Source organism: Podarcis pityusensis (genome assembly GCF_964106645.2).
Source record: "Podarcis pityusensis genome assembly, chromosome: 9".
Classification (NCBI taxonomy): Eukaryota; Metazoa; Chordata; class Lepidosauria; order Squamata; family Lacertidae; genus Podarcis; species Podarcis pityusensis.
The window spans coordinates 8,678,542-8,695,222 of record NC_138034.1 but is presented as its reverse complement, the minus strand read 5'-3'; the positions used below and the strand labels follow the sequence as shown (position 1 = coordinate 8,695,222).

Below are 16,681 nucleotides of genomic sequence, written 5' to 3'. Positions count from 1 at the left end.
AGTGCTGTGAGTTCATGCCAGAGATGAGCGCTGAGCTGAAGACTTGTCCAGATTTGTAACTCCGTCTCTTAACCCCTTTGCTGCATCAGCTCAGAATTCCTAAAGAATGAGTGCAAGGCAAGTGAAACTGCGGGAGGCAGTGGAAGACAGGAGTGCCTGGCGTGCTCTGGTCCATGGGGTCACGAAGAGTTGGACACGACTAAACGACTAAACAACAACAACAAGGTTGATAGCACAGGGTCCTGAACTGTTAAGAGTTGTTTATTTATTCCTAAGGTTGGTGACTGGGTGTGGCAGCCAGGACCATATAACATCGGTCTTAAAGGATCTACATTGGCTCCCAGTATGTTTCTGAGCACAATTGAAAGTGTTGGTGCTGGCCTTTAAGGACCTAAACAGCTTTGGGCCTGCATCTCCACCCCCATCATTCAACCTGGACGCTGAGATCCAGCTCCATCTGACAGTTCTTCTCATATGTTACAACTGAATGTGGCATTGTATTTTTTAATAGTGGTGTTTTGCCCCTGTCTTATTTTTTTACTTTCATATTTATTTTTATTTGCCATACCCATCATTTTTATTGTATTACGGAGGAGGAGGAGGGAGGTTACAGGAAACCAGGCAGAGCGCCTTGCGGTCAAGCCCACCCTTTGGAGCACCCTCCCATCAGATGTCAAGTAAATAAACAACCATCTGACTTTGAAAAGACACCTGAAGGCAGCCCTATTTAGGTAAGTTTTTACTGTTTGATGTCTCACTGTGTTTTAAATTGTTGGAAACCATCCAGAGTAGCTGGGGTAACCCAGCCAGATGGGCAGCATATAAATAATAATAACAATAGGTTTCTGGCTACATCATGACTTCAATGGTGGTAGCTCCTTGCTACCCTCCATGGGCAGTGAGGAGGTTCAGGCAGGAGAAAGCCAGGCTTTATGAGGCAAAAATACTGGAAATGTTCCCCAGTGGGGTCTGGGGAGCTCACTGCATCCCTCAGTGCCACTCAAGCCCGTGTCTGCCAACTTGAAAGGCAGAGTGGGTGCAACTGGGAGTGTGTCCCTGCCATGGATGAGCCTCTGTTTCCGGCATGATTTGTGATTGGTTCCTCCATAATTCGGACAATTGGCACAAATCAAGAGGTGTTTCTGGACCAACATATGTTAATGGGCTGCAATCAGTCAGCTGCCGAAAGGACTGGGCTTGGCTCTTTGAAGGTATCTGAATATTTTCTTCGAAGCTTGACAATCCTTACAACAGCCAGGAATGGGAAGACAAGGTGCTTTGCGCAGTCTTATGCTTTTCAAATGGTCCTTTTTTCTGCATAATGAAAAGGACGTGTGTAGCCACTGCTATGCTATTCTGTTTGTTACTTCGGAAAAGAGGGGGGAGGCTTTTGATTTATGCTCAACAAAGAATTTAACAAGGTTTTATTATGCCTTCCCTGCTCAACCAAGGCTGCATGGACTTCATTTAAACTTATTCATGGACTGGACTAGGAGTGCTGTTGGAAGAATGCAGTGAAAAAAGAATGAACTGCTGCTGAACTGATCTGGCAAAGAGGCTGAATTTGAAAAAAGATTTTGTTTTTAGCTGTGTGCCGAGGAAGAACTCCAGAACAGAATTTTAATGGGGGAGTTTGGATATGCATTCCGTGAGTTATTTATGGTGTTAGCTTGCATGCTAGTTGGTAAACAGCAGAAGGAATGGAATGTGACCTTGTACCATTCAGATAAACACTGCAGAGAACTGAACAGTGGAAGATAGTAATTAAACTCTCCCAGTACACCAGGTCTGGAACAACAATATATATGAAGGACTACACACATAAAATTGATTACTTATTTATAAGATGAAATGGAGGTGCTGTTTGTAAGGTGAAAAAAGCAGTCAGCTGGAAGAATGGTTTAATGGCAAGTGAAGGATGTCAACTGGACTCTAAATAAGAAATAATGCGGCAAATGAGGATGATCATACGTTTGGAACAGGAGCGGGAAACCTGATTTTAAGAAATTGTATTAAGTTGATTTCATTTGGTTTGATTTGTAATAATTTGTAAAATTAATAAAAATAATTCAAAAATAAATAATTATTATTATGCTAGGCTGAAACAGATCCTTCAGTTGGTGCATGTGTATGAGAGAGAATTGGCATAAAGAAAATGGATCGGGGTTGAACTCCTCCTTTCTCGGTGCTACATGCCTTCATATGGCCATTTTTAAAACTACAGGAGACCCATTTGAAAATTTCCCCTAGTTTTAGAACCCCCCCCCCCATTGATCAGTAGGCTTGTCAGGTTGCAGGATCTCAGCTGAAGTTGTGGCGTTTTAGCCCTTTCTCAGATAGAGGAAACAGAGCCAAGTGTACAGGTTACATTGCTTGAGAGCTTTTGCTGTTTGCTCCATCGTGGGGCTACCTTTGAAGGTGACCCGGAAACTGCAATTAATCCAGAATGCTGCAGCTAGACTGGTGACTGGGAGTGGCCAACGGGACCACATAATACCGGTTCTGAGAGATCTGCATTGGAAGGTGACCCGGAAACTGCAATTAATCCAGAATGCGGCAGCTATACTGGTGACTGGGAGTGGCCAACGGGACCACATAATACCGGTTCTGAGAGATCTGCATTGGCTCCCAGTACGTTTCCGAGCACGATTCAAAGTGTTGGTGCTGACTTTTAAAGCCCTAAACGGCCTCAGTCCTGTATACCTGAAGGAGCGTCTCCACCCCCATCGTTCAGCCCAGACACTGAGATCCAGCACTGAGGGCCTTCTGGCGGTTCCCTCATTGTGAGAAGTGAGGCTACAGGGAACCAGACAGAGGGCCTTCTCGGTAGTGGCGCCCGCCCTGTGGAACGCCCTCCCATCAGATGTCAAAGAGATAAGCAACTACCTGACATTCAGAAGACATCTTAAGGCAGCCCTGTTCAGGGATGTTTTTAATATTTAACGCTGTATTGTTTTTAACACTTGATTGGGAGCCGCCCAGAGTGGCTGGGGAAACTCAGCCAGATGGGCAGGGTATAAATAATAAATTATTATTAATTATTATTATTATTATTATTATTATTATTATTATTATCCATCTCTATTGGATTCCATCCTGAGCCACCTAGCAAAGCCATACTCAACGGAATTAATAACCCCATTAGGTAGGCATGGCTGGCTGTTTAAGGAATGGGGAAAGGGCTGCCGCAGCCGCAACTACTACAACTCTGAGGAGGCAAAAGCTTCTCAAATTCTGGGCCACGCTTTGTACAGCTTGTTTTTTTCCATATAGGGAAGAGAAGGTTTCATCAAATGCTTGAACTGTGGTGCCATGAGGAGGATAAACATCCGGGACTCAGTCCTGATTTAAATGCATATGAGAATAAGCTTCATGCAGTTTTACTTATCTACTGTTGATAACATATCAAACACTGGTGTTCTTTTTTAAAAAAATCAGCACTAACTAGAATTTGTTCAATTATTTTTCTTAATAGCCTTATGCATATTTTACATGTAAGACCCATCATTAAATATTGGGTTCTTGAAGCAACTGCTGCCACAACCTTAATTATTGCACTATTGGAACATGTATTATTTATATTTTAAAAAATAAAAAAAATATGGGAGAGCCATTTTAATTGAATTAGGCCTGCTAGCATTACAGCAATAAAACCTTAAAGATTTCACATTTATCATATCTGACAGCCAATCATAGATTCTACTGCGATCTTAAGTGAAACCTGACCAGTTCCTCAAAATACCTCTCAGGTTTTGTTCCAGAGAAGCTATTTTTAAATACGTTTTGACTATTTAAAATTTCAATCTATCACACCTTCAAATGTTTTCTTCACACTGACGTGCAAGTCACAAGGAAACAAAAGTTGTGCTCTCTGAAAATTCTACTGGTCTAAGAGTCTTAAATAGTTATAGCTTAGCCAATAATCAGCCTGCTCAAGACACAAGACAGATACAACACATATGGGTCCAAAAAATTAAAAGCAAGTTTTGTGGCATGGTCATGCCCTGCATTTCTGATCTTTTACGGGGTGTGATCTGCCACCCACCTTCTCAACTTTCAAATATTATCAAGCCTTTCTTGAAAGCACATTTTGCTGCAATTGCCCTGTTATTTACAAACTGCACCAGTCTGTACACAACCCAACACTTACACTACGGCAAAGGCGGAAAGGCTTGCTTGCGCAAAGGGAAGTGAGTCACACCTTCGGGGTAGTACTAAATTGTCAAACCTCTAAAATATAGTTCCTAACACTGGTTATTGTGAAAAACTAACAATAGGAATTACATTTTATCACATTTTAAGTAAAGCACGTTAACTACTTACAAGGTTCTGAGTTTGGGCATATGGTTGAAACTTGCCACTGAGAGTCGTGTGATGTTGTTATTGTTGAGAGTGCTGTAAAACATTAAGGACAGGTACACATTTTCACATGACACAACAATTCTAAGAATATTTGAAGAAACATCTGAAACAGACTGACTTCTAAAAAATATAGTGGTGGTCAGAAGTCTCACTGCGGCTATTGTTTCCAGCAGCCTTGCATAGGTAACATTACAGCAGTTCAATCAAGGTATACTAAGACATTAGCCACCACTGCCAAGTCTCTAATTTTCTTAAACTTTAATGGAAGTTAAATTATGTTTTTGACATTCAATACTAAGTACGTCTCCATTATTGTATCAACAGGTGCTAAAGAGACTTCGCTTATGCATACCAACACTAACCTTAATCAGACATGGAAATATATTACTGTGTTTAGGATTTAACTATGTTTAGGATCAGGTTGGAAACTCTGATCATGAAAAACTTCTCATGGCTGATGCTATTTTGAGATGGAAATGCTCATCGAATGTAAAAGAGGAAAACTGAAATTTGTACTCAATACAGTATTAGCACTAAGCAAACGTATTTGAAAGTAAGTTAAATCAATTGCCTTGATCCACTTAAGAAGATCTTGACACATAAATGAATGTGTATGAGTAAGTTTGCATGTACAAGACATTTGGTGGATTGGGACAGTGTCTAAATAGTTAACGTTCAGTAAAAATGATAAGGGAAGATGAACAACTAAGTGCGGAGTTGCATTATCTGTCTTTATGGAACTGTTAGTTAAATATATATATATATATATATATATATATATATATATATATTTCAAGCACCCTCATCCTACAGGAGTTTTGCTGGCCTCACCAGCTGCTGGGGGGGGAAAGCATCTGCTGAAAAAAAGCCCAATGTAAGCGAGAGAAACAATCCTTTCCCCTATGGAAAAGAGGGGAAGAGGAAATGAAAGGTACCATAGTTTCTCTCCATTCTGCAGCTTTGGCAGAAGTTGCCAGCAGCATCCAGGAGCTGCCAGAACATCCTACAAAAGCTCAGCATGAACAAGAGAATAGGTCAGTGACCTAGCACTAGTTAGCCAAGTCAAAATTCATAAACACCTGCATAAATCTATTATGCTATGTGCCAACAAAGGAGGATGCTATAAGAACAGTGTGTGGCAGGTGTATGTGTCCTAAACCTAAAATAATGCATTTTTCTTTCAATATATATATAGCTTTTCATATCGCTCTGAAGGAAGCTGTAATCTGAAAAGCTTATTTATTTATAACACTGTAAAATGGCAATTGTGAACAGAAGCTGGGGCAGAAAGATGGCTACCCCAAAGGTGAGCAGAATCACAACAGAGCAAGATATCCATTATTTGTGGGATAGAAAGGACTGACAAAACCCGAGACCAGGAAGAAGAGACGATGGATGAAGATTGGAAGAAAGTTTTTAAAAAAATTCATTTAGAAAAGTATCGTAAAATTAATGAGTATTAGAAAAATGTTGGAATGAAATTATTTGGCTTTAGCAGAAATGTTAAAAAGAATTATGTAAGAATATGTTATGGTTAAGAGAATTTGGTATAAATAAGATTTAAGTTTTAAGTTTTAGGGTTTTTTATGGTAAGATAAGGTTAAAATAGATTAAGGTAATTTAATGACAGAACATTGTGAAAGATGGAAAGGATTTGCTAAGATAATTAACAACTAGAATACAAAAAAGGGAGGAGTGAGGAGATCGATGAAATAAGGTAATGACAGTTAAGGATCTGGGAATATTGGATCTGTTTTTAAATTTTTTGTTTATTTTTGCTTTTTGCTTTTGATGTATTGTGTGTTTTGTTTTTTCTTTTTGACTTTGGTTTTTACTGATTTGTATCTTTTAATTGTTACTTTTATCCACTTTTTTCTTTCTCTTGTTTTTTCCTTCTTTTTTTTTGTAATCTTAAAATTCTCAATAAATATCATTTTTTTAAAAAAGATATCCATTATTTGAACTATGTGATACTAACACTGCATTTCCAAAGCATGGACTCTAAGGAAAGATTATCACAAGTGACTGGCGCCTTCAGGGAGAATAATATGGTTTTCTTAGGGAAAAGATGCAATATGGTTTGGAGCCAGTGGAACTGGTCCTGCCATGTGGCAGCATGAAGTGGCCTGCTTCTGGAGGTAAAGTCAGGAAGTGGTTTCAGAATAGTGCAGTTTTGGTCCTAGGGTGGGGTTTTTGTTTGTTTGTTTGGAAGAAAAAGGGAACGGGAAAGACACTTAGGCTCTGCTTCCGGTAGAGAGAGGTATTGGGCTGACACTCTCTTCCTGCATCTAAGATAGCTTTGATAGAGGAAATGTCTTTGGATCCAAGGCCCTAGGCAACTGAAAAATGAAATTAATAATAACAATAATACCAAATAAGAATAATTTCAAAAGTAAGTACATTTAACAACAACAGCTTCACATGCTATTAAAAGTGTCAGAATTGTTTACATTTTTTTTTTTTAATAGGGGGAAAGCCAAGTAAGGCCTGAGCATCTTCATTGGATAAGGAATGCAGACTGACCATTGTGGGGAACAGAAAACTGTAAGTAGGGAAGGAGGAAATTAAACTGAGTATCTGGGAAGAAGATATGGCTAACTGGGATCACTCTGCTCTGACGTGTTCTGCGGCAGGTTCTACTCGTAATATTAATAACACCAAAACAGACAGACACCTGCAACTGACGGACACCTGCAATCTTAACTCAATAACATGGAAGGTGTTTTTGTCAACTAATATCAAATGCCTATGAACATGGCTTAAGTGAAAGATGACAGGGTTTATGCCATTGTCAAGACATTTGTGAAACAACTCTTGTCATTATAAGGGTGTGGAGAACTGCTTCAAAATATTGAGTTTGCACTCATCAGGGTCACCAATCTTCTGAGAACCGCCCTGCAAGTCTGTGAAAATCCAAACTCTTATTATTTCCTTATTGTGTACAAAAAAATAAATAAATGCATTCTTAGTAAAAAGGAACAAAGTGATCCTGACATGCTCAAGAATCATTTAATAGCTCCATGGATGGAACAGTGTTCTGATGTACCTTTCAATTAATTTTAGCGCTGATTGTTCTACAAATTGTTGGCACGATAGACTGGATGCTATCCTGTATCTGAAAAAATATTTCTAGCTGCTATGTGCATCCTGAGTAATGCAACAAACCCGTATGAAGCCAATAAGCAAATAACTATATATGTACTCTGAAAAAGCATGCAAATTTGCTATCAAAACAGGTGTGCACTTGTAAGATCTACAGGGATTTGTGTTGCAAAACTAGTCTTGTTGAAGTCTATGGTATTCTCCAGAACAAGAAGTTATTTCATGGGTCCATGGACCACCTGCCAGAACACATGACATCAATGACCTACGACATTTCGCAGTAGGTTCATCTCCACCTCCAACCTCCCGACGTCACAAAATGTTCCTGTAATCTGTTTACTCTTTCTTCTTTCCTGGGTTCAAGTAACCCTACAGTTATCAGTAGAGAAAAATGTTTCTCTTTCCTTTTTTCTTTTGCAATTTGGCTGCTGACCACATTGTGACAGTTCCCAGAGCCATTGTTTTCCTCTGCCATTTCCATACTATTTGACTGATCCCCATTCACACACACACACCACCAGCAGCAGGGGAAAATTAAAAACAGGAGGTTGTGATTTCAAAACCACAATAGCAGGCACAGGACGAATTCACTGGCAGAAGTACTACCTAAAAACCTTCCAAGTGTTCTTTTTGAATGGTCTGAATTTCAATTTGTCTGTTTTAATAAGACATAAACTGCATTGCCATTCACAGGAAGCATTTCCTCCTTCCTCAAATCTTTTTGTTCTTATTAGAAATATACCAAGTCTATGGTTAAAACTTTGAGGAAAACCTGTCCATAAAGCATATATATATATACACATACATATAAAACGCACAAGCCTGCTACACATACATACATATATATAATGCATTCCATGAACTTTGCTCTAGTAAAAGTAACAATGTGATTAGTCAAATAGAAAACATAAGTGGTTAACTTCAAGCTGCCAACAGATTTTGGAATTTGGTCCTTCGCTTCCGCTCATCCCGCACACACATTATTAAATGTCAATATACGCAATTTCAAAAGTAACAAAATCTACAGAATATTAGAACGTGCTTTTTTAATGAATTTTCTTAATTGTTCTTTGCTATGTAGATAGCCATGCCCAGCTACTAGTCATGCGTAGCTGTTCCTATAACAATGTGCACATTTAGGCTCATTACCTTCTTATCGGATGCCATACTGTTTTATGGTAAACTGATCCAGCAACAAACAGAGCTTTTGCCACAAATGGACATGAGTATGGGTAGTATCCAATTAAGAGATTGGATATACATGAGGCACTAACTTAACAGAGTACTGTGAAAGCACATTGGGAAGGCCTGGCCTGACTTTCATTGCATAAGATTTTACATGGGGCAGGTTCCATAGCTTACTATGAGATTAAAGTTTTATATGAACAGTGGAAAGCGTAATACACTACTTCATCCAGGTTTAGAAATTCTTTGGCAGCTGATAAAATAATGTAGATCCTGTATGAATGGCATACGATCCATCTGGAAACTTAAATAATCCAAATGTTTTCACATTAAAAAGTATTTTCACTTTACAATATTATTCGCTCTATGATATATATAGAAGACCAAAAAATTCTTTTAACATTGTAATACCTCATCTTGAATCACATGCAAGGAGTGGTACAATTGTTTTTAAATGCAAACTAGCGTTAACTGTGATTTACTATTGTAGCTGGGCAGAAGGGACTAGCTCTGAATTGGCCAAATAATGATAATATTTATTGCTCTCCATCTGGGCTTCTGGGTTCCTTTTATTTAAAAATGAAATAAAATCTGAAAATGACTTTCTGATTTTGAAATCTACTAACAAGAATCTCCTTTAGAACTAATTTAGCATTGTGCCTTCTGGTTGTTTTTAAAACGATTAAATCAAAACAACAAATGGCACATTTGCATAGGGCATTGTATACTGACAGAGAAAATAAGTTATTTAAAAATGTGTCGCCAATGAACACGCAATACTGACTGACAGCATATTTCATGATTATGTGCCATTTAAAATAATAATAATAATAGACTTTTTATTCATTACATTTACTGTCTTATTCAGAAGGTTTTTATTTAATCATCATTAACGTAATAATGATTACAGTTAAAATGCAGGAAGAGGGAATGTGTTAGGGTACTAGGCTGTACCCACTTTCAGTTAAATGAAGATAAGCTATACATCACTGGTATGACAATTCAAAAGGAACTACCTGGTTATTTCTACAAAACTCCTATTGACTTCTGCGAAGCTATTCCACAGTGAACAGCTTGCAGGCAGCAGGTCAGGAACAAAAATCAATTGCAAGAAAAACTGAGTATGGAAAGCCACAGCTCTTGAAAACATCACACACCCATCTCCCAGAAAATTTGCTTTGTGAAAGCTGCTAATGTGTATTCAAGGCTTTGGAATGTGTTCATTACACAAAGATTATGACTGAAAAGAGGGGAATAATTGTGTGGATCTGCACTATGGAAAATGGGCTTACAAGAATACATTGAATCATAAAACCCTTTATTTATTTCCATAAGGAAGTTACTTTGCCCTTACATGGTTGTATCTGACAAATGTGATGATTTTGTAAAAATAAATGAATGGGGGGATTATCTCAACTCTTTCCATGTGCTTACAATATCTTATTGAGCAATATTCTAATGCATCATTTTTATTCTAATACATCATTTCATTCAAACGTTTTGACACGAGAGGAGTGTCTGCATTTGGACTTCTCTGTTTTAAAAAGTAAGAGAGACAAGCAGTTTACTTACAGCACTTCCAGATCACGGAGAGCCCTAAATGCCCCATCTTCAATGCAGCTGATCTGGTTGTAATCCAGTTGCCTGTTAAATAGATTAGGAGGCGATATGTGAAAGAGATGAAGGCTGGCGGCACTGTGGATAAGAAAGCCTTCTTAAGAGATAAGGCTTGAAAGGTAGGCCACACTAACTGAAACGGACTCCCCAAATACACTCATCTGCTTAAGAATGTCACACACCATTCTGGTCTTGATGCTGCCACCAAAGTCTCTTTTTGTTCCGAACGGCGTGTGCAAAAACACGACAGCCTTGGGAAAGCTCCAGTAAATAATAACTGCACCTTATATTAAATGCCAAAGGAATGCAATTTCATTACATCAAGAAAAGCTATCCATTAAAAGCTCTCAGCGTCATCTCGCTGAAACAATTTCATTAAGGTAAAGGGCTGTAAATCACTTAATGTCACACGCATCCCCTCAGTGACCTAACAGAATCCATTTATCAGAGAAGCCCAGCTGCATGTTAATTTCACTATCCTTGGCGAACAGGAGAGAGACCACCCTTAGTTCCGTAAAGGCAGAATTCCACATCCTTAGGCGTGCATATGATGCTCATAGCATTCACCCAGTTCCCTTCTGAATAAAACCAATTCATATTCTTGTTCGTGAAAGCAATCCTTAGTGTATGACTCCTACAGTTTATATTCTTCATGAAGCTATGTAGATAAGATGCAATAAAGGAGCGCAGAAATTCTAGGCATAAAAATCACCAGGGCTGCCCATACATTATTAATCTTCAAGTATTAAGGTATGAAAAATTTAGACTCAGTTTTCTGAAGATTATTACCTTCCCCGGTTCAGATCATTACTACATTGGCAACTGCCTCATTTGGGGTGTGGTATGGAATGGCGGAGTGATACATTTTCATACAAAGAGCAAAACCAAAATCTCTGGTTGAAATAATCCAGAGCGACATTTCTGTAAACATAACAATGAAAATTAAAATACAATATTGAAGTGCATGCATTCATGAATTAAGTTCCACATGGCTTATTTCCAGATAAACGTGAATAGGACTGGGGTGATCAATTTACAGGGTTTTTTTCTTCTTCTAAATTGCTGACCTTATTTAAAATTATGCAACATTTTCTTGTTTCAACAAAGATGCACCCCCCCCCCACTTTTTAATCCATCCATCCATTCCAAGCAACTAAAGCAGGTTGTCTGAAATGGATTCAGTGACTATGGAAATCTTTACACCTATCCATTTAATGATAAACCCGCCAACAATTATGATAAAGTTTGAAAACAGCCATAAGGAAAGCACACACACTGGTGAGAAAGCTACAGTCACTAGCCATACGATTGAATGGCCCCTGCTCCCCACACATGGGGGGGGGGTTCTGAAGTGGAGGGCCTGTTCTAGGAATGTAGGAGCCATATGCAAGGAGGAGTTTAACTTGTGCAGGAAGCGTACCCATGCAGAATAGGCTTCCTATGTCACAACTTTCCCTCACTCTCAAGCAATTTTAATGCCTGAATGGGGCTTGTATTTTGACTGCAGCTGAGCTGCTTGGTTTTAAGCATTTTAACTTGGAAGCAAGTACAGTGGTGCCTCAGGTTAAGTACTTAATTCGTTCTGGAGGTCTGTTCTTAACCTGAAACTGTTTTTAACCTGAAGCACCACTTTAGCTAATGGGGCCTCCTGCTGCTGCTGCACCACCGCTGCACGATTTCTGTTCTCACCCTGAAGCAAAGTTCTTAACCCGAGGTACTATTTCTGGGTTAGCGGAGTCCAAAACCTGAAGCGTATGTAACCCAAGGTACCACTGTATCAGTTACTTTTAAGGGAAGTGCTTAATATTAGGCTAGCTTCAGTTGCTCTAAACCAGTGGTCAGCAAACTTTTTGAGCAGGGGGCCGGTCCACTGTCCCTCAGACCTTGTGGGGGACCGGACTATATTTTGAAAAAGAATAATGAACGAATTCCTATGCCCCACAAATAACCCAGAGATGCATTTTAAATAAAAGGGCACATTCTATTCATGTAAAAACACGCTGATTCCCGGACTGTTCGCGGGTTGGATTTAGAAGGCGATTGGGCTGGATCCGGCCCCTGGGCCTTAGTTTGCTTACCCATGCTCTAACAGTTCTAGTCTACTCTGCCACTAAAGTAAATTGTTTTGATTTCCACTGGTTTAAGATCTGATTCTAAACACACTTACTTCCAAATAATGTGCAGTAAAACCTGTGAGATTTGCTTCTAAGCAAAACTCTTTGGCAAAGAGGTGCAGTTTCTACTGACTTGCTTCACTGAGGCAACATCTGCACTGGCAAAGCTACATCTTCTGAAGTAACACTGTTACAATATTTTAGGCAGCATCCTGCTTTTAGGACATTGTCTAGTAAAATGTACCTACAACACAGGGCCAACACTTACTCTCAGAGAGAGAGAGAGAGAGAGAATATACAACATAACATAATGCTACCATAACATCAATAACATCTGGTTGCGCGTCAAGGTCCCCAAGACACCCCCCCCCCAAAAGAAAAACACAATTGACACTTAATTTTTGTTGGTAGCACTAACTGACCCCGCACGGGGACAGCTCTGACATTCGCACCCCCTGCGAAGTCAGGAAGGGTAAGTCACCTGGGGAGAGAGACTGGACTGGGAACCATGCCTCACCTCTCCCCAGAATGCTCCCAGGGGCTTGCATGGCCCTAGCCCCTTGCCAGGGGGTTTCGGACAAAAGCATGGGGAGCCCCTGGGTTCCTTTAACAGAAAACCCTTGAAGCAGCAGCAGCAGCATTTTGGAGGGGCAGGCACAACCGAATCCATACCCCTCCACCAACCAATTCCAAGACCAATGCCTAACCGCAAACCTTACAAGTTGTGACGATTTGCTACGCAGTAGGCAAAAACCAAGTGGCACACACTAATCAGCCAAATGGACAAAATTCCTACCAGGCCCCTGCCCCAAAGCAGACGACCCCATGACAGGCATAGCAAGGTCAAGCAAACAGCCTAAAATTAGGGAAGGGAGGATGGGTGATCCGAAGTAAGCAGCGAAAAGAGGAAGTTCCTCGCTGCAAGCATTGTATTTAACAAATAGGGCTGTCAATCAACAAATGGCAACATCTAGATTTCCCCAGTAACAGCCCGCCCCTGCTTAAAGGATGGCCAAACCATTTGCCTAGTAACAGTGAGGTGTCTTGTCAGCCCCGCCCGCAACCTGCACTCTCCATGAGGGAGAACACACTTTGCTTAAAAGAATTACATTCCAAAGCAAATTTGTATGTCAACCCTCTTGATAGAACAATAGTTTTCCTGTATTACTTCGATACTGGGATCTGCGCCTTTGAACTTGCTCATAAATGATCCAGAGTTAGGAGTGAGCAGCGAGGTGAGCAAGTTTGCTCATAACTGTAATTGTTCAGGGTTGTTAAAACAAAGAAGAACGGTAAATTGTTCCAAAAGGAACTCTCCAAACTAGGTGAATGGGTGGTAAAATGAAAAATGCAATTCGAGGTAAACAGGTGCAAATCTTAATTTTACATATATGCTCATAGGGTCTCAACGGGTGGATGACTTAGCAGGAATGGGATGTTGGACTCACTATTGACTCACCTGTGCCTTTTTGCATCACTTGTCCTCCCTTTCCTGCCTACACTTACTGAATACTTCACTCATTATGTCCTTGCAAAATTACTAAGATCCAAAGAACAGCTATTGTGAGAGGCAGCAGGGATCTAGATTCAGTGCCCTCATTTCTCTACCCAAAATTTGAGTGTTGGGGCTTTAACCTACATTGGCTGCTTGTATCGATGCCACACCATACAGTCCTGTCCCCCGCTATTTTCCAACAGCCAGTTTCTGTCCTATACTTCTTTTAAAAACCCATTTCACTTTCATGGAACCGCAAATGAGCTAATGCAAATATTATTATTTTTATCACACAATGTGTACAAACATTTTTTTTTGTTTGCTTGTTATTTCTACATTTCATGCAGCAATGTGTGCATTTGTGTTACGGAACCGTAACAATGAATAATACAGTGCTGTACAGCAGGGGTGGCAACCCATTTCTGGTTCAAGGGCTGAATTGACAGTCCCATCTCTGTGGGCCACACACAAGCAGTGGGAATGGCTACTGTGTACCCGAACACACCACACATACACAGGCATCCAGGCACTCAGCATACTCTTCCTCCATCTTTCCTGCCCCCCGCCTTTCTCTGCACACTCAGTGTTTCTGGGCTTCCCCATTCCAGTACTGGTGTTGTGGCTGGCTGAAAAAGCTGCCTTTTAACTTCACACAGATCGTTCTGTGCAAAGTAAAAGCCACTGCTTCTTTCCCCACTACAACTTTGTTCTGTGAAAGGTGGAAATGTCGCCTTTCACTCTTATAAACAGCAGGCAGGGCACTTTATCTCCTGCTCAGATCTGCAGGGAGAGATGACCACTTCCTACACCTTGGTGGGCCAGATACAGTCTGCAGGCCACCCCTCCAAAGAGGAATAAAGTTCTATATGAAGTGCTGTATGGAACAACACCTGCTTCTAACTGACTGTAGGAAAGCTGCATGCCAGGAGTGCTAAAGAGCTACAGTACGTAAGAAGCCCTTGACTTTGGGATTACCTCTACATGGCTTAGGGATGCGGGTGGCGCTGTGGTCTAAACCACAGAGCCAAGGGCTTGCCAATCAGAAGGTCAGTGGTTTGAATCCCCAAGATGGGGTGAGCTCCCATTGTTCGGTTCCAGCTCCTGCCCACCTAGCAGTTCAAAAGCACATCAAAGTGCAAGTAGATAAATAGGTACCGCTGTGGCGGGAAGGTAAACGGTGTTTCCATGCACTGCTCTGGTTCGCCAGAAGTGGCTTAGTCATGCTGGCCACATGACCCGGAAGCTGTATGCCGGCTCCCTCAGCCTATAGAGCGAGGTGAGCACTGCAACCCCAGAGTTGTCAGCGACTGAACTTAACGGTCAGGAGTACCTTTACGTTTACTACATGGTTTCATTGTAACTTGAGAGGCAGTGGGACTGGAAGCAAGAGCATTTGCAGGCACGATCAAGAACTGTATAAACTCAGAAATATACTCACTAGGAGTTCAGTCCATTGGGATTAATGGAAGAAGTACAAAGGTGCAGTATTGCTCTTACACTGTTCTCATTCAGCTTGCGCAATAAAATTTCACACTGGATCGTTCCCTATTTTTCCTGTATTCTTCACTGCAGTATGTTACTTGTCTGCTAGAACAATCATTTTCTAGACACTGCAGTTAATCATTTTGGTGCAATGTTTGTGTTGCAGAGTATTTTTTTTAAAAAATTCCCAGGCACTTTCCATTTTAACTAATTAAGGGCATTTAACAATTTAGTTAATAGGCTTTTTATTTTAAAGGGCCAAAATAATATATCCAGTACAGTTCTCTAACCTCCAGAGTAATTTATCTAAGCCATTTAAATTAGTACAATGGCATGAAATGTTATCCCCTGACACAACACAAAAGAGAAATTGTTTCCAGACAAATTGGTAAAATCTTTTAATGCCATCAAATTTGCCTAATGCAGTCTGCAGGTTAATCTGTAAAAGGGTGAGCAGTATGTTGGCCCCATATCTTATTATCCTTAGCTGTCAATGTATAAATCAGCACTGACACAGCTGCTCCTAAATCATCCATATTATACACAAAGGGAAAGATTTAACGGCACAGAAAGCACTCGAGCAAATCTTGTCCTACAAGAGCTGAAAGGCAGATTTCTTCTCCTAAATTGGCATGAGTTCAGGTGCATCTGAAAAAAGAAGTTGGGGGTCCTTCTTTTAATGATGCCTTCCAAACACTGCTGTAGATGAGGCTGGATAGCAGTTTTCAAACTTGCTCCTTTCCCACATTTTTTTCCTGTTCACTCTGGGATAAAACTTGGCACAAACCATTTTCTTGGCAGCAAGACTGCTGATTAAAATGTGGTGTTTTTTCTCTTTGTTTCATGTTCTTTGAGGTAGCGTGGAATAGCGGCAACTGATTTTGAAAAGGCTATTGAGAGTATACTAGTCAGAGAGAAAAATATCAATGCAAAAGTTATCTAAGAAGTTGCCACTGGCTGAAGAAATCCTCCCCCTTCTTTTGCCAAATCTTATCCTTTACTCAGCAGGCAAAGTCTTCTTATGAGTGTCAACAAACCCAAATACTAAATAAAAATTAGGCAAAATACTAGTCTGATTGAATAATGTGGTAACAGCTGAGATGTAAGAACCAAACTCTTTCCTCCTGGTACGTTTAGTGATCCTAGTAGGCCTATTGGAAAGTTGTGTATGTCTTTCTGGCTGTGTTTTTAAGATCCCTGCCAGTTAAATAATGTTTTCTCTATCCAAAAATGCAAATACTTAAAAAAAATTAAAAATGAAGATATTGTGAGGTTGTTAAAATTATTTGTTGTTGTTGTTTAGTCGTTTAGTCGTGTCCGACTC

The 16,681-nt window shown here is 40.1% G+C and overlaps 2 protein-coding genes across 7 annotated transcripts in view; both read right to left on the bottom strand.

Moving 5' to 3' along the window:
• The window catches only part of SLIT2 (slit guidance ligand 2), a 220,416-nt gene that overhangs the window by 79,137 nt on the left and 124,598 nt on the right, over positions 1-16,681 (bottom strand). For all 6 annotated transcript variants that reach the window (XM_081019793.1, XM_081019795.1, XM_081019794.1 and 3 more), the window contains exons 6-7: positions 10,222-10,293; positions 4,324-4,395 (exon numbers count right to left, since the gene is read on the bottom strand). In XM_081019793.1, coding sequence (XP_080875919.1) covers positions 4,324-4,395; positions 10,222-10,293 — 144 coding nt within the window. The remainder of the gene's footprint in view (positions 1-4,323; positions 4,396-10,221; positions 10,294-16,681) is intronic.
• The window catches only part of PACRGL (parkin coregulated like), a 126,225-nt gene that overhangs the window by 100,574 nt on the left and 8,970 nt on the right, over positions 1-16,681 (bottom strand). The gene's annotated exons all lie outside the window — the stretch shown is intronic.